We start from the raw sequence: 25,741 nt of genomic DNA, 5'->3' as shown, positions 1-25,741 counted from the left end.
AAAGACCGATGACATTTACTTTAAATGCTAAAGACTAAAGGTATGGAACTGTCACTATCCGTGCTAAACAAGTTTTTGACGCTGCACTGGGAAAGAGACTGAATTTAACCTACAGGTTTCAAGAGTGGGAAAGGGGCATCAAACCCTAAGGATCCATTTTGTACCTGGGATGTTGTAGAACTCTTAAGTCCGTATACTAGTATATGCGAAAACTTCAAAATCTGATATGCATAGTTAAAGGAACAGTTAAAATTCTGCTCCATTTTATGTTGTGCCGTTAGACAGGGGGGGGGGGGGGGGGGGTTCTCATCTTTTATACATGTAAATACATAAAGTTTAGATGGCATTTTTAATTGAATATATCGTGCAACACGAGTAATTAAATAAAAGCAAAGCCATTTTACGACGTTATTTCATTTTACTTAGAGGTGTATATTTTAATGCAACCGCTCTGAGTCATATGCATTGACTTTTTCCTTGTATATGGATAGTCAACATGTACTTGCATTGATATTCTTATGCTATTAATTCTTTATTTTTTGCAATTGTTGAATTTCTTTTCCTAATTACTACTTTAGTTTTATTTAATCACAATCAAAATCCATTCAGTGCTTTCAACATTTGATACATAACTTTTAGAGTTCAAAAGAAATTTAGAAACCTCATTTCTAACATGGTTATTTTATGCGTAAAATAAGTACCATATCTATAGAAATGATATACAATCACAATATAATTATATACGATATGATACTTTTCAATAAATTGCAAATCAAACTTTTTTCAGCACCATTCAGTCTGAATTTCGTAAAGATTTACGTTCAAAATATGCAAAATGGAGATGCATTGGAATTCTTGTCATAAAAAAGTATCTTGAACCTTAAATTTAAAAAAATCTTTGAATTTATTACTTAGGTCTGATGTATTTCCGACATAAATAAACAATTTTTGATCATTTACATTCAGAAACATGCATAAAAACTTGATTTAAATAGACCTTCCCTCAATTTTTCTTTAACTGACAGCCATTTTTTATCTCTAAATCACGTGACTTAGATGATCAATGTTGAAAAACAAACATCAAAATCATGAACTAGAATGATTATAGTTATATAAAATCACATTTTAAAGTGATTTTATCGTAGGCCGGAAAATGGCCTTATAGAGAATGAACCTTACTTTATAATTACTGATAGATATTGTACATGTTGTATTTGGTTATATATAAATGTACAAAATAATTAATGTGATGTTTCTCATCAATTGGAATAAAGTAACATAAATGATGGGTATAATAAAGTGCGTAAGATCTTTATTTTTATACTCAGTATGTCATGCTGTTTGTTAATGACAGAACAATAATCACTGTAGATACTTGTACACTGTCAGTGTGTTGGTGAGATCTTGTCCCACATAGAGATTGTTCTCATCATCCACACACACACTACAGGGATACCTTACCCCTTGTTGTTGTGTGAGTAATAGAGACAAGAACTGACCGTCCTGATCAAGGAGGTGAACAGTGTTACTGTAATTATCACACACCAGGATGTGACCGAGGACATCAGTACAGATTCCAAAGGGATGGAACCCTGACTCCTGACCTGTGTAGGAGAACCTGTATTGTCCTGATTTATTCACCACCACTACGCCTTTATTACTGTCTGATGTACAGATATCTCCATTGATGTTTTCTGTGATGTAGTGTGGATATCCATACAGTCCCTGTACTTTGTTACCCCTCTGTATGTTCTGTAGTTCTTTTCCTGTCTTGTTGTACCTGGTAACTTTAGACTCTTCATCTTTCCACATCCCCACCAGTAAGTCCCCGTTGATGTGGGAGGAGTGTATACTGAGTGGTTCCCAGTATCTAGTTTTAATGAATTTAGTGATATTATTATCCCGTGTTATCCTATTGATGACTTTCTTGTCTCTGTCTGTAAAGATCAGATCCCTGTCCTGTGTCACTGTGTGGTAACCTTCCCATTTACCACTGGTTTTTATCTTCTGTATCACATTCCCCTGTAGATCTGTTTGGACAAGATTACCCTCACTATCACTGATCCAGAGTCTGTCGGATTGATCTAGTGTTACATGGAATACATGATCAACACCTGGTACAGTGAACTCCCTGACCTGGGTAACAGAGAAGGATAGAGACATTGTTTGTTTCTTGTCAGATTTCTTTCTATCTTCTTTCATCTGTTTATGTGTAAGTTTCATTGCTGTATTGTAAACACTTTCAATTGGCCTTATTTCTCTCTTCTCTGCTTTAGTGTTGGGGACATGTATTTTACCAAGTAATTTGGTGACATCACTTTTGTTGTATTGACCAGCAGTAAATCCTGGTGTGACTGGTTTTGTTGTCTCTGGTATGGATCGGATCTTTGGTTTCGTCTCAGACATTAATTTCTGGGTTTCTGTAGAGGACAGGCATCTATGGAACTCTTTGACAAGGTTATGAAGATAAGTGATGTAATCATCCATGGTCTTATCTTGGGTGTTTAGATCTTCTAACAGGGAATGCTCTATCTGGTTTAACTGCTTCATGTTCTCAGATACGACTGTGTCCACCAGACTTTTGAGGGTCTCACCTTCAGTCTTCATGCATGTTCTGATATGGTCCATAAGGTGTTTGATTTCAGAGGAATCCTTTTTTATTTCTTTCTGTAAATCTTGGGACATGGGAAGAAAATAATCTTGGATCTTGGATATTTCTTCTTGAAAATCTGCAAATTTTTCTGCATAATTTTTTTCTAGATCATTAAATATATGCCCCCGATGCTCTCTTTGTGTGACACATTTGGAACATACTGGAACTTGACATTCTTCACAGAGCATGTCCACATCTTTGGTGGGGTGGATCTTACATTTCTCCACAGGAAGTTGTCGTTTACGTTGCTGGTAAAGGACCACCTCATGGTTCTTGTTTTCTGGACTTTTCAGATGTTCCTCGCTGCATTGTTTACACAATCTTAAGTGACAAGGGTTACAATAGAACTCACAATTTCTTTCACATTTGTCAATGTCACACTCCAAAAAGTGCTGGGCTGCACGGGGAATATCCATTTTAAATAAAGCCATCTAAAAAATGATAAGAATCGTATATAAGAAAGAAGAAAAAATTATGGAAATGTTTATTATGCTACACGGAGACAGAGGTGTGATAAAACTTCATGTTATAAATTTAACAGTACAGTAATTATCCCTGAAACACATGAACTCCGACACTGTAAATATTGAATTAAGGGGGATGTACGGCCACTTTTAGTGCAGTGAGAGCAAAATGTAAACATTTCTTCAAATGGCTAAAATACATTACATTTTGATCAAATTTTAAGTCTTTTTGATAAAGATACAATAAATATGCATAACCGAATGCATGTTGTGCATATATAATCTATACTCTTGCAGAAAAATGCTTTTGATATGCTCCTCAGAACTGCGCAGCTACAGAATTCACCAGAACCTTAAAAAATCCAAAAAAATATGCAAACTGTGCGTTAATGTTCTCTCTACAACCATTTGTTGAGAAAATGTCTAAATTTTGCACTTTTAATTGATAATTTCAAGTTCTAAACTAGGTACCATTGTCTTCAAAAAGAGTTTAAAAAACCATGAAAGTAGTTCATGGATAGCAGCACGTGGTCTATTTTTAGCACAGAATCTTGTTTTCCAGACCTCTTCTTAATATGGAGGGCCATAACAATCTTTAAATGTAGAAGAGAATTACAGTTGCAAAATATTTCAAATAATATGAACAGTTTTAAAAGAGAGAAGGTGTTATAGTGTGGCTTGAAGTACTTCATTTAGTATCATTAATTATCAATGCCAAGAAAACCTTAGCATTCTTTCCGTATAGCAAACTCAATAAAAGCCGAATTAACATTAATCTGTGATTCTTCCCCTGGGAGACGCGCGGAAACAATTAATGTCTGCAGTTTTGACGGAGGGATCTTAAAATTTACTGGGTTAAAATTATAGATAGAATATTAGTTATTTAGAAGACTTTGCCCCCCCCCCCATTGTCTTTTTCGGGTGGGGGGGGGGGGGGGGGTGAAAATAATTATAGTAAAGTAATTCTTTAATAAAATAAGCTGCCTTTCAATTTTTTTGACGTAATTCAATTTCAAAATATTTTTTCTCAGTACAAATAAATTGACATCCGGTAGTTGTGGAAGTACCGCGTCGAAATATAGATAAAAGAGTACCAAATTTCTGGAAGTTTACATCATTTCCTGGTTGAACAAGATGGAGACAAATACTGTTTTTTTTTCTTATTTTCTTCAGGCCGGAATTAAAAATATCTTTGTGTACCCTACCCCGACCCAAAATTCTCAAGTTGGGTCGGTAGGTAAGTAAACAATTTTCTTTTTCTGACAGCAGCTTTGAAAATACATTCTAAAATTTATTGGAAATTTACCGTTCTAAATAAGAAAAGTACGAAAGAAAGCGATTTGTGAATAAAATGTTAAGTATCATACATAGGCCGTTTAAAAGCAAATTCATGATTAACTGTTATTAATATGAACTTGTGAAATATCTCAAGCCAGAGTACATTTCTATGAATCTAATAAAAAAGACAAGGTTCTAAAATACGCAAAGATCGGCGGACTAGATAGAATGTTCTATCGTTAAAATGATATTGTCCTACGGACCCGGTTTAACGATAGAATTCGTTCCGTGTACTCGTAATGTACACTGTAGCAAAAAGAATAACCCGCATAGTGCATTTACTATGAACAATCTAGAGAGTTCCGAATGTTAACATTTGAATGGAGAGAAAAACGTTGAGAAAATTAATTGGATTTACGTATTTATATGGATTATTTTTTGGGATAAAAGGCATAAGCAATCTGAAGAAGGTTTGTTTTGATTATTTTGGTAGTTATTCCCAGTGCAAATCATTTTATATTCTTGAAAATCGTTTCGGAGCGGATCCGCTCCGTTTTGCTACATTACAAGTATATGGGACGTATTCTAACTGTGGTGAGGGCCTGTACCGAGAAACAGTTAGATTATTCTAACTAAGATCGGACATCCGAGTATATTTGTTCAAATCATTCATCAGCCCCCACTGCTTATAGACAATCTATTAAACTATTTTGAGGTGCATGAGATTTGCAGTGGTTCTAGAGCATTTTGCTTTGGATTAAGATGTGGTTAATTTTAAGTCGCAGCTTCAAATCCCAGTGATGAACATTGAATTCTGAGCCTTTCAGTAGGGACTATAAAACTCTTGTCCAGTGTCGCAGAATAGGTTGGCTCAAAAAAGATCCATTACTACTAAAGGGCAAAACAATTGCTGAGTGTACGTCTAAATTTGGAGCAATGGGAAAATGTTCAAATGTCGCCCAAACAAATCTTGAAGGAATTTTAAGCAAAGAAACAACAAATCTTGAATGGCCCAATTAAAGAAAAATACACCAGGCTGGACAAAATGTGATTTAAAAATTTTTTTGAAAGAGTATGTAAACAATATTTAATTGAAATAAACGCAATCTACAATCGATAAAAGGGCATCTAAATTATATTTATCGGGAAAAATATCAGACATATTTACAACTCCTAATATAAAGTTCCATAATGGCATATACCGGTAGAAAACATATGAACACAGTTGAACCCATTATTCGGTTTAACCTCAAATTAAATAAAATTCAGTGAAACTGATGTGTTCACTAGATGGGCCTCTTACCATTGTTTTATGAAGACCTAATTCTCTGTAATCACATCTGGGCGCCATGTTAATGAATGCTTGAAAATCCCAGTAGAACAATGTAAGTCGTTCTGATAAAAACTGATTCTGAGGAACTTATATTTCATGAAACTTGGTTAACAATAAAAAAAATATTTGAATCATCTTATTTGAAAAATCTTTCCAGTCGGTGTGATTTAATTGGGTCGGTCGCGTTAGGGGAAACAAAGGTATTTTTTATTTTGGCCTCAGTCCAATAATTTTTTTTTTAAATAAACGTATTTTGAAAATAAAGATATTTGACAGTAACTTTTAGGGTATTTTTTGTACTACTTCCTGGGGTAGAAGTTTATTTTTTCTTTAACTAAGAAAGCTTAAAACCTAGGATCCACCCCCCCCCCAAAAAGTCTGCTGTCGTAAATTGTCTTGCTGGCGTTTTGGGAATATGGCTGATTTGCATCAATTACACTTTTATTGACTCCATCGCTGTCCAAATCGGACGATATTTCTTGGCATGGAACAGCTGTTATATAGTTTACGTATTGATATAAAAAAAATTTAAACTCTTTGATTCCAGGCAAGGAAAAATGAGCACCATCAAAGTTAAAGATTAAGAGTTTGTAAGTTTGCCACAGATAAATTATATTATCTATTAAAATTTAATTATCTACAATAAAACACAAAGAAATTAGACACATATGAAATTGATACGAATGACCTTGTTTTAGTACCTACTAGTACGAAGCGTTATCAAAAATTTTACGAAATATAGAATCTCTATATCTACAAAACCACAGTTCAGATTAGATAGCCAAACACAAGGTTATAAATAGCATATGCTGAAGTTTTGATCCTTGTTTGTGATTTCACAATCTGAAAATGACGTCATTATTCAGCTACTTTTGACGAAAAATGGTTACAAGTCTCAGTGGAACTCGTGCAGTCGTGGCACATGTATATCTTAGAAATGCATTTGAAGTAGCATATAAGAATTTGTTCGTTTTAGTGAAGGAAGGCAGATGGTTAAATATGATACTTGTTATGTTGCCCGGTGAAAGCAAGTTTGAAAAGGGATGTGTTTTTAATAAAGCAATATGCTATCAAAGACCTTCAATTAAAATTTTACACTTTGAAAAATACTTGAATATTTCAACAATAATATAAATATCAAATACCTAAGATATTAAATGTTTACTTTTTGATCAACCCTCGTATACTGTGTCAAATCATTACAGAGGAGCAACAGTTGAAAAGGCATGAAATCATTCAGAGTGGGTTAGGAGATTTAATGAATAATTTTTTTTTCTATTTGCCCATATTTTCAAAATTACAATTGTACAAAGTAAAGAGAAAAAAATCAACCTATAAACATCTTTAAAATGATGTTTGGTGGTCCTCCCAACTCAGGGAAAAATAATTGGGTCCGTATTTATAGGTGAGAAAAAAATCCTTAAAATTTAAACAGAATTGTTGACGGAAGAAAAAGAAAAAAATATCGTGTAATGGAATGTTAAAAAAATGAGTCGGGCCATTTCTAGGCAGTAGATCGGGAGAGAGGGCAACCAAATATTTCTATAACAAGTGGTATTATAAGGCTAGTGCATGTTCCATCACATACTTAGTCATGCAATTTTTTTTAATCTTTGACACTATTTTGAAAAACAAACATAGGATTTTCGGGGGAGAGAGGGAAGGGGGGGGGGAGTTAGCACTCACTTTTTTGCGATGATAGACATAGCATATATGCAATGGGTCTTTCTTTGCAAATATTGTGCTCGCTTCTAACTTTCATAGAAACAACTCATTATATTTTATCAAGCTTCGTATGTTCAATGAGCGAAGGCTTACAACGTTGTCAACATAATGAGACATGATGCGTTTTTGTGTCCAAACATTACTCCATACAATGTGTGGGTCATTGCAAACATTCTACCTATTTATGTGAGGTGCCTGAAGGATATTCTATAACTGCCTATTTTTTCTATTTAACTTCTAAACAAAATAGACATATGTACCAACTTTTCGAATGTAAGACATGTAATTATAATTTATTTTTCATGCACTGCATATTGTTTAACATTTTCAAATTAAATGCTAAGCATCCTCCTTGCAGTGCCCCATTTGAAAATAACTTATATCGCCACAGAAAAAAGACCCACCGAAAACACATATGTTTAGGACATTTTTATCTTTTTTTCTTGAGTTTTAAAGAAACCAACAAATTATCAAGACTTGTTCCATAAAAATTAAATATAATCATGGTAATCAACGGATTTATCAACAGCAGATATATGCACATGCCAACCATGTGCTTAGTGGAATAATATTTACGAGGAATTTCGAGTTTAAAACAGAACAGTTTTTCCCGATTTGCTGGAGTGAGGTTAAAATCGCGTTTTTTCATTAATCAGACGATGCGATGCAACAAATAAAAGTAGTAAGTAATGTAACTTAATGATTATTACTTAGTAATTTCTTGTTTTGATGTTATTATGGTCGCATTTATTCTAAAATCATTGTTATTCGAACTCTGTGTGACAGAGGAATGGCGGACCAAAATAAACACATGGCCTCAGCAAGACACCCATAAAAAAATCAAATTTTCAAGAATTATGGATAATGACAAGAAAAAAACGAAACAAATGGTTGTAGCCATATTATCAATGAATCAAACTAACTCCATTTTCAATGCATTTTTCATCTCATGAATGCTGTACCTGCGCAGTTCTAACATGATTAATTTTCTTCTAATTAAGACAAAATAAACTTAATTGTTTACTTATTTTGGTCTCTAACAGTAGGTAATTAGTGCATTAGCACTTTGAGTAACTTTGGGCTAGTTTAGTTGAGTATTAAGCGCATTCTTGGTATTTCTTAGTTTACACCAGACTAGATCCAATATGGCTTGTACATCCCCCTTAAATGTATCCCCGAATCACAACTGCATAACTCAGACATATATACCGAAGATGTTTTTAATTACATGTACTTACAGCTAAATTATAAAATGACCTGTAAATGACATCCTTGACAGAACTTTGGACTGTGAGAATGAAATTTAAAGCGAGACTTAAACGATATTTGTAATTTACTTCCTGGTTGGAGATATTGATTGATACCCAGAGTTATCGTTCGATTCGCTACAACACCTCGAGGAACGATAACCCTGGGTAGAGATTGATATTATTTATAGTTTTACATGTTGTACTAACATACCCAATGTGGGGGCTTTAGTAAAATAAAAAGTTTCAAAGTTTTACATTGCAAAGATGTTATTGACACGGGAAAGGGGGGGGGGGGTGTGCATAGACCAAAACTGAAAGGGACTTAATCATCGCAGTTAAAAATACCAGCGACATACACAAATAAATTTTAGTTTTAAAGTCACGGTACTTAATAGTAATCCTATTAAAGATGCAAATGACATCATCTGTCAATTTTTTTAGCTGCAGAACTGTACATAGCGTTATGGTTATTTAACTATAATTAGTCTTTGACCATAACGCTACAGATCCCGTAATGCAAAAATTGTGCAAAATTACGATTTACGTTGCAAGATTTTTTGCACACTGTAAAAGAATTTCTCCACTTTCCAACTTGGTAAATCATATACCTTTCACCCCCTAATTCCAGAAACATTCTTTTTGGCAATGGGAGAGGGAGGACTTTTTTTTGCAAAGAATAACCTAATCTAGACATAGAAAATTCAGGGGCTGAGGCTAAGCCCCAACTCCATTTTTAGCTCTACTGGTCAGAGACCAGAAGAGCTTATGTGATAGAAGTGTTATATAACTTGGCACACAAGAATGAAGTAGTATACACTGAGATACATTATTTAGTGCACTAGTTTTTGATTTCAATGAACGGTGTTGCCATGGTTACTAAAAATAGAATTTTCTGTGAAATTCCTCTAAAACGCTACTCCTCCTACAGTTTTAGTTTGATTTCAATTTAACTTGGCACAAAAGTAGACTACACTTGACAAAGATACTTAAGTTTTTGCATCGGTTTTTGATTTCGATGAACGGTGTTGCTATGATTACTAAAAAATAGATTTGAAGTTATTATTTTCTCTATAATATTACGACTTATATATTTTAATAGCATTTCACACAAAAATTAATTAAAAATCTTATTTCATATAAAAGATATTAAAAGAATGGAGGCGTACAAGGCGAGGATAATCCCCCGCTCTGAAAAAAAGACATTTCTCAATTATAAAAGTAGTATTTTTTCAAAATTTTATGGTTTATATCATCTTTTACATATTAAATTCTGTATTTCATTGTTTTAATAATTTATTTTTCACTCATGTTTTTAAGACATTTGAAAACAAAAAAAAAAAAGAAAAAAGAAAAAAAGCTTCATGTATGATTCGAACTCTCTGCATAGTGTAGGTTTGATCCAAGCCCAACCGTTTTATCCACTACGCTACGAAGTATATGCATAATTGACGTCTTTCAGTGTAATTTAGATGAACAGGTTTGTTGAAGCGTGATTTTTCTCAGAAAAGCTCGATTTTCGTATAGAATGGGTTCAGATTCCATTTTTTGGACAAATAAAATAGATTTCAAATTTGCGTTTCCATCATTTAAGCGATCACGAAGAATGGAGACTTGACCCATTCATGTTCAAAATTCGTTTTTTATAGCTCTATTAAACCCATTTTTCACTAAATATGCTTAACTGTCAAATTTGAAATAAAGATTATCAAATGATAAGTCGTTCAGTAAAATAAAATAATAAAATTTTTTGAAGATGACATTACTGAGGACATAATTTTAGAAAAATATAACTTTTTTGTGAATTTTGAAAATTGAGAAACATTTTGTCTTAGAGCGGGGGATTGTACACGCCTTATACGCCCTCTTTCTTTCTATTTTTTCGGCGGGTTTGATTGATACATTGCACTAAAAAAAAAATAGTATTAATGAGCCTTACAAACAAAGACTAAGTGTCTGTTTATTTGTTATAAATGTTAGATGGAAACAGTTTTTCTATACTGTAAAATCACATATTATCATGGGGTCAAATTTTCGTGGTTTGAATAACAAGAGGCCCATGGGCCACATCGCTCACCTGAGCACTGTGGATAGGAAAAAGCAGAAATTGAATAATCATTGAAAAGTTTAAATCCAAAAGTAATCCCATGACCAATCATGGCTTTGTTATTCTTGAGAAGATGATTTTAATTTTCCAGGAGGTACTATAGCCGCCAGGAAAGAGGTGATACGTAACAAAATCCGAGCTATTGGAAAAATGGATCATGTGTTCACGGTGCATTTAAAGAATTTTCTTATTTATCTCTATGTAAAACTTTGGTTGGCCATTGTGGCCCGCCCTACCCCCGGGGATCATGATTTGAACAAACTTGAATCTACACTACCTGAGGATGCTTCCATATTCATATGATGAAATATGGCTTTGTCATTCTTGAGAAGATTTTTAAAGAATTTTCCTATATATTTCTATGTTAAAACTTTGGTTGGCCATTGTGGCCCCGCCCTACCCCTGGGGGGGGGGGGGGGGCTTGATTTGAACAAATTTGAATATACACTACCTGAGGATGTTTCCCCATAAGTTTCATCTTTCCTGGCACAGTGGTTCTTGAGAAGAAGATTTTTAAAACATGCCACCAAATTTTCATTAATTCCCAATTATCTCCTTTTGAATGAGGGTGTGGCCCTTCATTTGAACAAACTTGAATCCCCTTCACCCAAGTATGCTTTGTGGCAAGTTTGGTTGAAATTGGCCCAGCAGTTCTGGAGAAGAAGTCGAAAATGTGAAAAGTTTACAGACAGACATACAGACAGCTGGACAGCCAGACGGACGCCGGAAAAATGTGATCAGAAAAGCTCTCTTGGGCATTCGGCTCAGGTGAGCTAAAAACTCTTGGTTCATGAGCATTTGATTTCATGGATGAAGAATTGCTAAGTAGTTATGTATGTAACATTTTACATTTCGTGGTGGGTCTATCCATACCTCAAAAACAACAGAAATTAAGCCCCCAAGAAAATTTGTGATTTCACAGTATTCTTTTTTTCACTTCCTGTCTACTGAATACTTAATACACACTTCATATTTTACCCCTTTTCACAGTTTGAGTACATGTACTAGTAATTCCTTTCTTCTTAACCTACTATAGAAGTGTGTAAAGATCTTTCCCTTTACATTTCAGCCATCGTCTGGGTTACAACCCATTAGTTAACCATTCATTCAAATGAAAAATCAACATTTTAAGTCTGTATATTCCATGATAAAATGAAATTTTTATTCATTATTAATGAAGAAATGAATGTTGAATGAAACACATGCTTCAAATTCCTTAATGTGATTGACAGAGAAAAAGAATGTGGGGCATTAAGTGAGTGGACAAGGTTCACTGAGCAGTTATGTTAGTATCCACGGTTCACTGAGCATTTACGTTAGTATCCACAGTTCACTGAACAGTGAAGTCAGTATCCACGGTTCACTGGGCAGCACTCTTTGAGATCTGCTCCTTGAGAATTAAGATACTCTGGCGCTGTTCTGGGGGTAACATAGCGATCTGCTGATCTGTCAACTGTAACACCTGCATGATCAGGGCAGCCTGGGAATAAAATATGAGAATTAATTAATATATGTAACAAATATCTTGTTAAAATGTAAATACTTTGGACTTAATACAAAACATTATACATGCATTTTAATGGGTATTGTATCAAAACAATGGCATTCACATGCAATATCTGAATGCACAGTAAATTATTTTCAAGGGGTCAAAATTTTGTGGTAATCAGAAAAGTTTTTGATTCATAGATGTTTTATTTCATGGTTAAAAGAAATACATAATACGGCAATTTGAAATTTTAATATTTTCTGGAGAGATGACTCTTCACTCAATGAAAACAACAATAATTACCACATTTCCCCATGAAAATACATGTAAGTGATTTCACAGTAATTGTAAAGTAAATACATGATTATTATGTATAATGTGGCTCAATCAACTTGCTTTGCAATACAAAAAGTATAAAGAACACTAGAAGCCTTGAAAATTTAAAGATTGCTTCATTTTCATTGTATGCCATGTAAGAAAACTTAGAAATTTAGATAGCCAAAGCCATCAGTATATTTCTGCTTACCTTTTCCTGATCTTGTGGGGAGATCTGCGCCCCTCCTGACAAGTTAGGGAGTCCTCCTGTCAAACCACCGGGGCCCTGTAAAACCCAGTCAAGTACATGTATTAACACTAGTATCATAACATCAGAAAAAGTAATGCTACACCAGGTACATATAAATATGTAGTAGTACTAAATAATAAGATACATGTAGAGAAAATAAACATTTTGAAAAATCTGCTCCCTTTCATCAATGATCTAATTGTGTCATGCTATAAACTTAAAAAATATTACTAAGCATGTGGAAATTAAATATGAAGCATATCAAGAGTTAATTTTGTAACATATAACCATGAAACTAGGTAATTGCTTTCGAAGTAAATTTTAATAAAACATCAACTTCCAAGTAAACTCTTTTTTCTGAGGTGTACGGTATCCGTAAAATACAGAACCCCCTCTAACATGTCTTGCTTGAAATTTACAATTCCAAAAAGAAAATACATAATTTTCCCTCTTTTTCTTTGATCAGTGAATCTATTATGTAACAATTAAAAAAAATGATTGAATCTTTTAGTGCTTTGTATAAATATAATGAAATATTGTTTTAAAAATAGTTTAAAATACACAAATGTATATGTATCAATGAACCATATAGACAAGCTCAGTATCACAACACACTGATATTTAATAAAATAATGCATTCTAACATTCTACATCACAACACAGGTTTATAATCTCACAGCCGCTTACCAAGAGCCCTGTAGGTAGCCTGGGCATAGGTGCAGATTGTGTGGTGGTGGGCATAGGCATTCCTGGGCGGGGGCCCATAGCTCGGGGGTCTCCCATCATGCGTGGCTCGCCCATCATTCTGGGGTCTCTGATCTCCGGCCTCACTCCCGGTCCCATGGGCTGCTGTCCCGGTCCCATGGGTTGTTGACCTGGACCCATGGGTTGCTGTCCCGGTCCCATGGGCTGTTGTCCGGGACCCATGGGTGGTTGTCCCGGGCCTTGGGGTATTGGTCCTGGCTGACCAGGTATAACCATATTTGGACCTGGCCCACCGGGCATGCCCATGTTTGGTCCTGAAAAACAAAAGTTTATTTAAGATATATAGAAAAAAAAAATATAATATTATACCAAAAAATATTTTACCTGCATTGTTATGAATTATTCAATGATAAGACCAACTGAACAATTTCTAGAAAATATTGACTTCTATTAACATTTTGAGAGACCTAACTTTTGTAGATTCCAACTCTTTGTTCAGGCCGAGTTTCATGCAAACATTTTATATCTCTGCTTCCTGTATCTCAGTATAAATGTTTAATACTACTCAGATACTGTAATTTCACTTAATTACATTAATTATTAATTAATCAATTAATCAACATATTAATGTTTCATATCAGTATGGCACTAGAAGTATATTGCTCTCTAGAGAAATTTTTTAACCTTTGAATGGGGAAATCTATAGATTTACTGAGTATTTATGACTGAACAAAGAAAAACGGACTTGTCTAGTAACAGCCCTATGTACTGACACTTACGTATCATTGGACCACGCGGCCCCATCATGTCCTGACCCGGCATGTTGGGGTTCATTGGATTCTGTCCCACCATTCTGGGTCCGGGTCCTCCTGGCATCTGGGGACCTGTACAGTGGGTCAAAGAATTGAGATTTTAACCAAAGATACAAACATGGTGTTAAAGCACAAACTTGAATTAAAAGAAAACTACATGGTGACAGATTTTAAGTTAATTTTTTCTGTATAATATCACGACATATATATTTTAATAGCATTTCACACAAAAATAAATTAAAAATCTTAATTTATTTCAAAGTTATTTAAAAGTTATTAAAACTTCAATTTTTTTGGCGGGTTCGATTGACACATCCTTGCACTTTCACAAATTTTAACTTTTTTCTTAATACTTAGGAAAAGTGGCAATCTTGTTGCGTATTTAAGAGAAATATTAAAACAGTTACTTTAATCCAGAAAAGTAATTCTATTCAGAGTAGAAATGTTAGAAAGCAAAACTCCTCCACAAGTATCGTCATTCCGAGCTAATTGTTGTGTTTTAACATAAACAGTTATTGTAAACAGGGCATAAGCTCTGTTATTGTTTATGTAAAAATTGTTTACGATTCACCAGGTGCGTTCAATCGTTAAAGTCTCCTCCACAAGTATCGTCATTCCGAGCAAATTGTTGTGTTTTAACATAAACAGTTATTGTAAACAGGGCATAAGCTCTGTTATTGTTTATGTAAAAATTGTTTACGATTCACCGGGTGCGTTCAATTGTTAAAGTCTACTCTCCACAACTGAACAGACTGACAATATACTGTGTGTACATTTTGGAAATTTCTACTTTGAATTTTCTGGATTATAGTTTAAATATTTTTCATTTATACACAACAAAATTGCCACTCTGCTAAGTACATGTATTAAGAACAAAATTAAATTTGTGAAAGTGCAAGGATGTGTCAATCAAACCCACCAAAAAAATTCAAGTTTTAATAACTTTTGAATGAAATAAGATTTTTTATTTATTTTTGTGTGAAATGCTATTAAAATATACATGTTGTAACATTATACAGAAAAAAATTAACTTAAAATCTATGTCCATGCACCTTTAAGGTTTAATTAACACCCAGGAAAAATTATAATTTGATTTACCAATGTCTTATGTGTTATTCTACCTAGGATTGTCTCTAAGATCCAGTGGATGGGGTATTCCCCTGCCTATAATGATGTCATTCCTTGGTTATGTAACTACATGTACATGTATATTGGTATTCACCCTCAACCCCACATTAGCAGAGGATCCAGAACCCTCCATTTTTTTCATGCCCCCTGCTATGTCAATTATTAGGCACAACCCTGGTTAATTAATGCATGAAATTTTTTATATATTATTTTTTGGAGAATTTAGACTTAAAAAGATCAGAATTTGTCAATTTTTTCTCTGTGAAGTAACCCCCTCCCCTCCCTATGTGCAGCATTTTACCTGGAATTGGCCCTGGGGCTGAGACTGGCTGTACCTATATTAGAAAAATATCATTATTTAAACAGTTTTCAATATCATTTCAATTTTTTAGTCTGTATACCTGTGACAATTTTTAATTTCTTAATATATAGTACAATGACATATACAAGTTTCAGCAATTTTTAGTTTTTAGAAATGCATTTATTCTGCAAGACCAGCACAGACACTTTTAACAAGGTGTTTTCTTTCTTCAAAACAATTTTTAATTTCATTTACATTATTTATATATGTGATTAAATGTTACAATGAATTATGTATGATCATTTTGGAATACCTTGAGATTTTATATTTCAAATGGATAGTCTACTGACATACCTGAGGAATACTGAGGGGTATTGAGATGTTATATTTGATAATATCCTGACATACCTGAGGGATACTGAGGGGTATTGAGATGTTATATTTGATAATATCCTGACATACCTGAGGAATACTGAGGGGTATTGAGATGGGGACACTACTGGGCACACTGGCAGGGGGGATCTGTTTGGTGTCTCTGTGCAACATTGCCTACAGTTCAAAAGCATCAACAGTTAATAATGTGACAATTTAGCAAGGGTATTTTGAATTTTGCTTCATAAAAATAGTTTGGTCTATAAAAACCTTAAGGGCAAGCATAGGGAATATTCCTGGAAATAAGGAAAATAATATATGATTGATTAAAAAAAAAAATTTATAATATTGGGGCTATTTTGAGGTACTTTTCACATCACAAATTTTGAAGAAAATATATTCACTGCATGTATTTTATCCATACAAGCAAGTAAATTAAGTTTTGACATTGCAGAATACATGAATTAGAATTATATACTCGATTATTTTTATTGCAATAGAGATTTTACCATGGCCACTTGTGGGTCAACTATTTTCATGACGATCTGAGCCTGCAGCAGTGCGTAGGCTAACTGTGGATTCTGTAACAGCATGTTTCTGGCCTCGGTCGGGTTGTTCTGGATACATAACTGAAAGAGAGAAAATTATATGATCCTTACTGAGCCACGCAAATGGTCACAAAAAGTTGTCTTGGAAAGTACAACTTGCTCTAAAGTACTGTAAATCACAATTTATTTACTAGAACTTAATTTTTGTTTGCGTGATTACGTGAGACAGTGTACTTGCAAAAATGTCACACTCCGTATAGAGCATTCCGTAAGATTATGTAAAGCAATAACCAGAAAGTTCATGAAAGTTTTGTCTTGCTCATAAATGGACAAAGAATGCTGTAAATGTTTTATATTTAGCATGTATAGTATTTGGCGGAAATTGATTTTTGAACAAGTTAGCGTAGATTTGATTTAGCTCATTTCTCAGTGTTCCCGTTTATGTGTATATGTACAAGACATTTAGCATTGTACCTGAATTAGTGGAGGTTTCACTCCGCCAAAAGCGCTAATTTAAAAAAAGAATACACAGCCAAATGTACATGTAATATGTTTAATTTAAAAGTATCTCACGAAAAAATAAAGTGTCACAATCACAAAAATTAAGTGATTTAAATATTGTATGCATAAAATATCTGAATGAACAATACACAAATGGAGATACCTTCATCTGCTTCATGAGTTCAAACATCTGTTCTGGGGGGAGACTGGCCACAGCTTTGGAGATGGCTTCTGGGGCCTTCTCTGGCTCCACAGGGTCTCCATAGGGACTCTGTCAAAATACAGGAAATGGATTAAAAAATTCAAAAATATTTCAAAAATTCATTCGTATCCCAAACAATGCAATCTGACAGCACATGTACATTTAATTTCACTTTCAGCAAACATATCTTATTGAACACCAGGTAACTATCAATGAATCAATCATTTTAATGTTTTACAGTTTTGTGTTTGCTCTGCTCCCAGTCTTTATTGTTTCAATGAACCTTGGGCTATGAGCTTGATTAATACCATTTGTTGTCGCCCCATTTCATTAATATAACATTTTCCTATACCTCCATGACGGGGCCCCCTAGAGCCTGCTGTAGTCCCTTCATTTCATCCCTGTTCTGTTCCCCCGCCGCCACCCCTACCCTCAGGGGCCGACCATTGAAGTCGTAGTTATTCAAGTTCCGCATGGCGCTCTGAGCGGTTTCCACGTCTTGGTACTCACAGAAACCATAGCCTTTTGGTTTCCCTGTCTCTCTGTCATAGACTAACCTGTAATATTATATTTAAATTCGTATGAAAACACTAAACAATGGTTTAGTCCACAACTAATATCAAACACTATATTACAAAAAGACTTATTAATAAGACTTTGAAAAGTAGGAAACACCAACATCTCAATTGTTGTCCCATTTACGGCCATTAATTCGCAATGAATAACAAAACCAACTGCATCAGATATTTATCTTTTTATCAAAAGTTGCAGGTTGCTTTAGTTTGCTTCTTGCTAAGTTTTTTTTGATTCTGCTTATAAATCAAATCATTTGACCATGTTGACTAAATGAATATACATGATCAGAAAGTAAAATTAGCGATCATATTTGATTTTAATAAAAAGAATTTTAAGGCCAAAAGTTGATACCCTATAAAATGAGTTCCATATCTTTATATCTTATTTTTAACAACTCAAATAACTAAAACAACTGATCTAAAGGCATGTGGTATGCCCTAAGAGTAACTTCATGCAATAACACATCTTGTTTGGATCTTACCTGAAACTGACAACTGGGCCAGCAGCAGAGAATATCTCCCTCAACTGTTCCTCTGTTGTCTCATAAGGAATATTACCCACTACAAAAAAATAACACATCATCATTTAATTTAATTCTCATAAGGAATATTACCCACTACAAAAATAACACATTATCATTTAATTTAATTCTCATAAGGAATATTACCCACTACAAAAATAACACATTATCATTTAATTTAATTCTCATACGGAATATTTCCTACTACAAAAATAACACATTATCATTTAATTTAATTCTCATACGGAATATTTCCTACTACAAAAATAACACATTATCATTTAATTAATTCTCATAAAGAATATATTACCCAGGCACTACAAATATAACATCATCATTTTTTAAGGTCTTCCGTTTCAGACGGAAGACCTTATAGTGATTCTACTGTTTTTTCTTATTATTATTATTTTTTTTCCCAAATCTTGTCGGCAGGATTTCTCAGAGATGGCTGGACGGATTTTCTTGAAATTTTCAGGGATGATAGAGAATAAAAATACGCTCAGACGTTTTTTTCATTTTTTCAAAATTCACTTCCGGTCGTCAGATTTGTCCGATTTCCGCTTTTTTGAAAAATATCTAATCCGAGTGAGATCTCAGAAACGGCAAGAGATTAAGGCACCAAACTTACAGGGTTGATAGATCTTAATAAGTAGGCAAATCCATTTGGGTTAAGATCGTCCGCCGTCACTTCCGGTCGTCACAGGAAGTGATCAAAGAAATCGAAAATTTCAACTTTTCTTTTATGAAACTTTTTTTGCATCAGATAACAATATCTTATTTGTAGCTTCGAAATATATCAGTCTCACCGGAAGTAAAAACGACAACTTCCGGTTATGATAGAAAAACTGCATATTTTCAGTATTTTTCCTTCCCATAAATATTTTTTATAGATAAAGTATTTGTAATGATTTTTTGATATGTTATTTAGACTGCAACTGTCTACAGTAACGTCAAATATCTTTATAAAATTCACTTCCGGTCGCGTGATTTCCTGTCCTCAAAATGAGAAGTTATCATAGCTAGATCTCGTAAACGGTAAGAGATTAAGACACCAAACTTAATAAAGTGGTAAATCGTGATGAGTAGGCTAAATCAGTTAGGAAAAGATCGTCTGCCGTCACTTCCGGTCGTTACCGGAAGTCATAAAAAAATCTAAAATTTCAACTTTTCTTTTATGAATTTTTTTTTACATCAGATTATAGAATCTTATTTGTAGTTTTAAAATATATCAGTCCCATCGGAAACAAAAACGACAACTTCCGGTTATAAGAGAAAAACTACATAATTTGATTATTTTTTCTCCCATATATTTACTTTTTGTAGATAAAGAATTTGTTAATGATTTTTGGGTATGTAACTCAGACTGCATATGTCTACAGATATTTCAAATATCTTTTTTAAATTCACTTCCGGTCGCGTGATTTTCTGTCCTCAAAATGAGACGTTATCATAGCTAGATCCTGAAAGCGGTAAAAGATTAAGACACCAAACTTATAGGAATTGTAGAGCTTGATAAGAAAGCAAATCCATTTGGGTTAACATCGTCCGTGCGGCTGTCACTTCCGGTTGTCACAAGAAGTGATCAAATATATCAAAAAATCATTATTTCTTCATGGAATCTTTCTTAGTAATACATTATAGCATGTTATTTGTAATTTTGAAATATAACAGTCCCACTGGAAACAAAATCGACAACTTCCGGTCATGAGAGAGAACTGCATAAATTGAGTATATTACTAAATCATAAATATCTTTTATAAAAAGAGTATTTGAAATGGTCTTAGGACATGTCTTTCAGACTGAAATGTCTAGAGTAACCTCAAATATCTTTTGAAAAAATTACTTCCGGTCACGTGATTTCTTGCCCTCAAAATGAGATGTTAATATGATGAGACCTCTTAAATTAAACTGTTCTAGATCAAGACACAAAACTTATATGAATAATAAATCATTAAGATTGGGCAACAGATATAGCGTAAAATCCGTCTGCCCTCACTTCCAGTCATCACAGGAAGTGATATAAAAATTGAAAATGATTTTTTGTAAATGTTATTAAGACTATAATTTTCTAAAGTAACATCGGGAATCTTCCTTTTTTTAAACATAGATAAAAATTCACACATACAGATAAATAGAGGAGAATGGAAGACCTTCTTTGTTGCTGTAGCAACAAGAGTTTCTAGTTTAAATATATCTTTATTTGGACATTTTGAAAGTGTCTTCTTTTGTACTATTTTTTTAATCTGTACAGGTAATGCTCTTAGTCAATCCATTATTAACTCATATGGTAAGAGGAGCTGGCTGTCTCTGCCACCATTATATTGCATAATTCCACTTTCAAATGCTATTTTGGTTAAAAAATGATCAGATTCTGTCCTAAACAAATTCACTTAACACCAGTTATTCAAAGGGTATATACATACATGCTGGATGTACAAGCCAATGTGCAGGAATGCATGCATGATCTTCCTCTCAAAGTACCAAGGGTGCCCAAGATACCCAATTTCATGATGTTTAACACTTTTTTTTTTAAATCAATATTTCAAATTTTACTTATTTCATTCAAAGATAAAAAACTCATCGAAATACAAAACAAGTACAGTGGATATCAATAAATTTTATATAAAATGATAAACCAGGGATCTATATACTAATGGGATATGCAACTAGTACTACCACAAGTATCGTGATATCTAGTAAGTCACGGGATTTCGTAAGTAAACTTTAATTAATTACATCTCTAAAGTTATCGCATGTTTGAGATCAAATCCTTTAATTATCTATCAAAAATCTTTCAAGGTATTGTTTTAGCACATATTATACTTCTTATCCTCGTAGTAATTTTGTTTTATGCAAAATCAGCACATGCCCTGATCAGCCATATTTCCGAGAAATCGCTGATTTTGGTGTTGGTTTTCTTTATTATCTTTTAAATAAATAATTTTAAAATTAATATTATGCTTAAAAATTTATTAATAAATCAATACCAATACATAGAAGGAATAAATGGTAATAATCAGAAAACAACCTGTTCACTGGGAATAAATGTAAACTCATCTTCGCTAGCCAAGGGTTTCTGATATGCTTCTCTCCTCATAAACCCTTGGCCTACGGTGAAGCCAAAAAACAGGATTGTTTTCCGTCACTTGATCTCGCATCTATCAGGTACGCATAGATTGCATCATCGCCAGAAAAAAAGACACGTGTTAAAAAAAATTAAATCAAAGTTTTTTCAAGAATAAATAAGAAGCAATAATTGAGTTATGTTTATTCATTATTTATACAACTAATCTTAAGCTTCAACATGTTCAATATAGATTCTTAATCACATATTTAGAAAATGTTGGATGACACCATGGCTATTCTTAGAATTAAATGTTATCTTACGGATCGTTGTTTACTTGCGTTTTTCATTTCTCGGATTAAACAGGTCCAGTCCAAAGACTATTTCTACCTACGTAGCTATTAATACCTACCTAGGTATTTAAAGCTACCCAAAGTAGCTATTTTTACCTACTTTCTGCTTTACTTGCATTTTGTGGCCAAATGCAGGAACGGCGCAACATGGTGAGCACAAAATTTCTTGATACAGTCACACTGATGATGGATATGACAAAAATTTGGCTGAAAAAAGATTACTTTATATATTATCAATTTTGCATAGAAACTAATGTAAAATTCCCGATTCAGGAAGTAATCATTTTTTGGCCAAAATTTTGTCGTATTCATCTTTAGTGTGACTGTATCAAGAGATATGGTATTCACCATGTTGCGCCGTTTGCTCTTTGTGCCGCAAAATGCAGAAATTATAAAAAGTAGGTAAAAATAGCTACTTTGGGTAGCTTTAAATACCTAGGTAGCTATTAATAGCTACGTAGGTAGAAATAGTCTTTGGACTGGACCTGTTAAAGAGTCAAGAAGTATCCCGAACGCATATATCGTCATTTACAAAAACAATTGCTGATTGGTCGACCTGGGTGTACTGAAATCCAATTAGAAATCTGGAAAAAAAATCCCGATTTCTATGAACACCGTAGGCCAAGGGTTTATGAGGAGAGTAGCGTATCAGAAACCCTTGGCTAGCGAAGATGATGTAAACTGAAAAACTTGTAGTGTTGTGCGTGATGTTGTGGGTAGATAAACATGACAATGAAGGAGTTGACCATCCCGTTTAATAGTATATAGGACCCTGGATAATTTAAAGACTTCAACCCTAGCTTGTCATGGTGTTAAAATGCTTGATTTTTGCCCATTATAGAGGACTAATTATTCAGACTAATCACTTAATCTTTATATTAAATGCTTCTAGTTCTTTCAGAACCATATGCTTTGCAGCAGAATATAAAATATATTAGAAAATATATAAGAAAAACAAAATCAGATAAAAATGAATATCCACACCACGGTCCTCTGTATCATAGTACCGCGTGGGAAGGTTTCCTTTTTTGGTTTAACATGTTGAACAAATTCGGATTGCTCATAACTTTTCTATAATAACGTCCGATCTTTGTAAAAAACAATATTTGTTTTTCATCACTTACCAAATACTGATCTTTGGGCTCTTTCTGCTGAAGTAATAGGTGCATTGGGATCATTTTGCATGTGCATCATTTTGAATGCTTAAAATTTTCCTTTCGATACACAACAATGATAACTCCCGAGGACTTCCAAATTCTCACTCAATCTGGTACATCAAAGTGCTTGAATCAATGAGGAAGAACACTATTAAGTTCAAGAACGTAAATAAGGTCAAGGCAGCAACAACAAGACACAGTCGATACTTGCAATAAATTTACAAGAAAAACAAGCCATAAACCGTCTATTAAAAATCTCAAGATGGCTGGAATGTCATGGAGAGCATATCTGACAAGGTACATTTTTGGAAAACTCTTGAACGTCATTAATGATTAATAAATTTGTATGTGTATTTTGCATGCATCAGTGCATGTGCATGATACGGACAACATACTGTGCCTCGCAAATGGAATATTTGATTTCATTGATAGATTTTGCATAAAATGTAAAGCACCGGACCAGTGGCATGGGTTGCTAATCAGACTACAGTGGGGTGTTGCTAAAACGCGGAACGGAAAACGGAACGGAAAACGGAACGGAACGGAAAACGGAAAATATTTGTCAAGCAAATAACAAAGATTCGATATAAATTAGAAAAGAAATATATATTGACGCAAGCGTCAAAAATCGGCCGCAAACCAATTAATTGTTCCATTGATAAAGTAATTAAAAACTGAAATCTGCGTGACCTGTTTTTAAAATTTCTTATATTTATCTGTTAAAATATCCTCGTGACATGAAACACTTGCATGTGACATTGCCGATTTTCTTCATGCATAATGCATGTACAATATTATATGTATAAACAAACTGTCCATATAGACCTCTGCGTCTCTAGCTGCACTCAGTAGTTTTTACATAACAGTACAGAACTAAAGTTTAAACTAAGCTAAAGTTTTACATTTAAAAAACGCAACAAATATGAAATATGTGAGGCTTCTCGCTCTCTCTTAAAGGATATTAACCTCCCTCCCCCAAACTCCCTCTAGATCCACCACATTTCTTCTCTTTCAGTCTCTTTGTTTTCGAGTTGAGATGTGGCGGGAAAATGCTTGGCACATTGTAAAACGCCTAGTTGTTGTAAGATTTTGTGCTTTTAAGAAATAAATATTTCATCAATTTTTTGAAAATTTTCCATAGAAAATTTATAAATTTACACGTCATTTTAAAATAAATACAACAAATCCTGTTTATGCTGTTTAAAAAGACGAAGTAAAATTGTTGATATTCAACGTGGTCTTTGTTTTAGACTATGCCTACATATAACTTCACCGCACTTCAGTCTTGTCGGAGTTTGTCAATCAGGATTGGATGAAACATTTACCCCCATTATCTATAAAATTTTAATTTTATGATTATTGTGCTTTTTGTTAAACATTTAAAAATATATCTGTTCAATATTCTATAATATGAACGTTAAATATTTTTATTTAAATTGTTCTAACTCCGCAGAAACGCACGGCGACTTCAAACTTTCATATAAAGTAAGGACCGACCGCCTCCTGGCGGCCGGTAATAAAAGAGCAAAATTCTTGTTGTAAAAGTCATTTCTAATAAAAATTTATTGTAAACTATTAATATATTTATGAGTCATCAACACATACAACATGGTACTGAAATTCAACACCCCCCCCCCCCCACACACACACACACAAACACACTCACGAAGTTCGATTTTCGTGTTTGGGCAAAGGACATATCCCCCTTTTTTGATTGTCAAATTTGTTGTATGTTAGACATTTTTTACTTTATTGTAAACTATTATATATTTATGAGTCATCAACACATACAACATGGTACTGAAATTCAACACCCCCCCCCCCCCCCCCCACACACACACACACACACGCACACAAACACACTCACGAAGTTGGATTTTCGTGTTTGGGCAAAGGACATATCCCCCTTTTTTGATTGTCAAATTTGTTTTATGTTAGAAATTTTATACTGACACCTGACCCCCACCCCCTCTTTCAATTTGTTTCCAATGTCAATGTCGGTAAAGACAAAAATAACTAGTTTTGATATTCAGATTATGCACGCAGTGTCGAATTCGCGAATGATGAAAGGGGGAGTGGCAGTTTCGGGTCTGTGTAGGGACCCACAGCCACATTAGAAATTAATTTATTAAACCTTATGTATATTTTGGACACAAAAAGGGAGGGGGCAGACCTATCACAGCTTATAAGACATTTCCGATGAGCGGGAAAACAAACTCATTTTTTACGGGGTCATTCATAAACACCCCCCCCCCCCAACATGCACACATATGTACCGCAAACAACAAAATTTAAATTTAAAGATTCTGCATTATATCTACCACATGAAAGTTTTCCAACTTTGTCTATCCAGAAAACGACTATATTTTGAATAAAATTTTAACAACCAGTGTGTATAAGAGATGTTTATTCGAGCTGGTCGTAAAGATTTGCCCTAAAAGCAATCTTAATAATTTTTTTTTTACATTTCATTTCTCTCTCCATGGTTCAAAAAGATATCAAATATTTGCCCCCCCCCAGTCATAACCTTCTTTCTAAGGAAATGTTCGTTCAAGTTCACATCTTCACACTTCTTGTGAATGTAATTAATGTAGTAAGTTAGTGTAAAAAAAAAGGTACTGAAAGATGTTGGAGTTGGAAC

General features: G+C 33.8%; 2 protein-coding genes across 2 annotated transcripts in view; both read right to left on the bottom strand.

Moving 5' to 3' along the window:
• Positions 1–1,247: 1,247 nt before the first annotated feature.
• On the bottom strand, positions 1,248–3,084 carry LOC134259961 (tripartite motif-containing protein 2-like). The gene has a single exon (XM_062742553.1). It carries the CDS (start codon positions 3,082–3,084, stop codon positions 1,363–1,365), a length of 1,722 nt encoding a protein of 573 aa, XP_062598537.1. The 3' UTR covers positions 1,248–1,362.
• An 8,901-nt stretch (positions 3,085–11,985) lies between these two features.
• The window catches only part of LOC134259963 (cleavage stimulation factor subunit 2-like), a 54,033-nt gene continuing 40,277 nt past the window's right edge, over positions 11,986–25,741 (bottom strand). Inside the window, exons 2-12 of the mRNA XM_062742555.1 lie at positions 23,068–23,210; positions 18,488–18,566; positions 17,783–17,987; positions 17,392–17,499; positions 16,689–16,808; positions 16,270–16,356; positions 15,808–15,841; positions 14,346–14,450; positions 13,549–13,880; positions 12,823–12,897; positions 11,986–12,287 (exon numbers count right to left, since the gene is read on the bottom strand). Coding sequence (XP_062598539.1) covers positions 12,168–12,287; positions 12,823–12,897; positions 13,549–13,880; positions 14,346–14,450; positions 15,808–15,841; positions 16,270–16,356; positions 16,689–16,808; positions 17,392–17,499; positions 17,783–17,987; positions 18,488–18,566; positions 23,068–23,137 — 1,335 coding nt within the window. The 5' untranslated portion in view covers positions 23,138–23,210 and the 3' untranslated portion in view covers positions 11,986–12,167. The remainder of the gene's footprint in view (positions 12,288–12,822; positions 12,898–13,548; positions 13,881–14,345; positions 14,451–15,807; positions 15,842–16,269; positions 16,357–16,688; positions 16,809–17,391; positions 17,500–17,782; positions 17,988–18,487; positions 18,567–23,067; positions 23,211–25,741) is intronic.

The sequence above is a fragment of the Saccostrea cucullata genome, unplaced genomic scaffold (genome assembly GCF_032062105.1).
Source record: "Saccostrea cucullata isolate Sc308-1 unplaced genomic scaffold, CSIRO_AGI_Scuc_v1 ctg529, whole genome shotgun sequence".
In the NCBI taxonomy this organism is placed as follows: domain Eukaryota; kingdom Metazoa; phylum Mollusca; class Bivalvia; order Ostreida; family Ostreidae; genus Saccostrea; species Saccostrea cuccullata.
Note: the sequence above shows the minus strand (reverse complement) of the source record. Positions and strands in the feature narration are given on the sequence as shown.

Coding starts and splice junctions, on each gene's coding strand:
- LOC134259961 (XM_062742553.1), bottom strand. CDS start 3,084: ATGGCTTTATTTAAAATGGATATTCCCCGTGCAGCCCAGCACTTTTTG.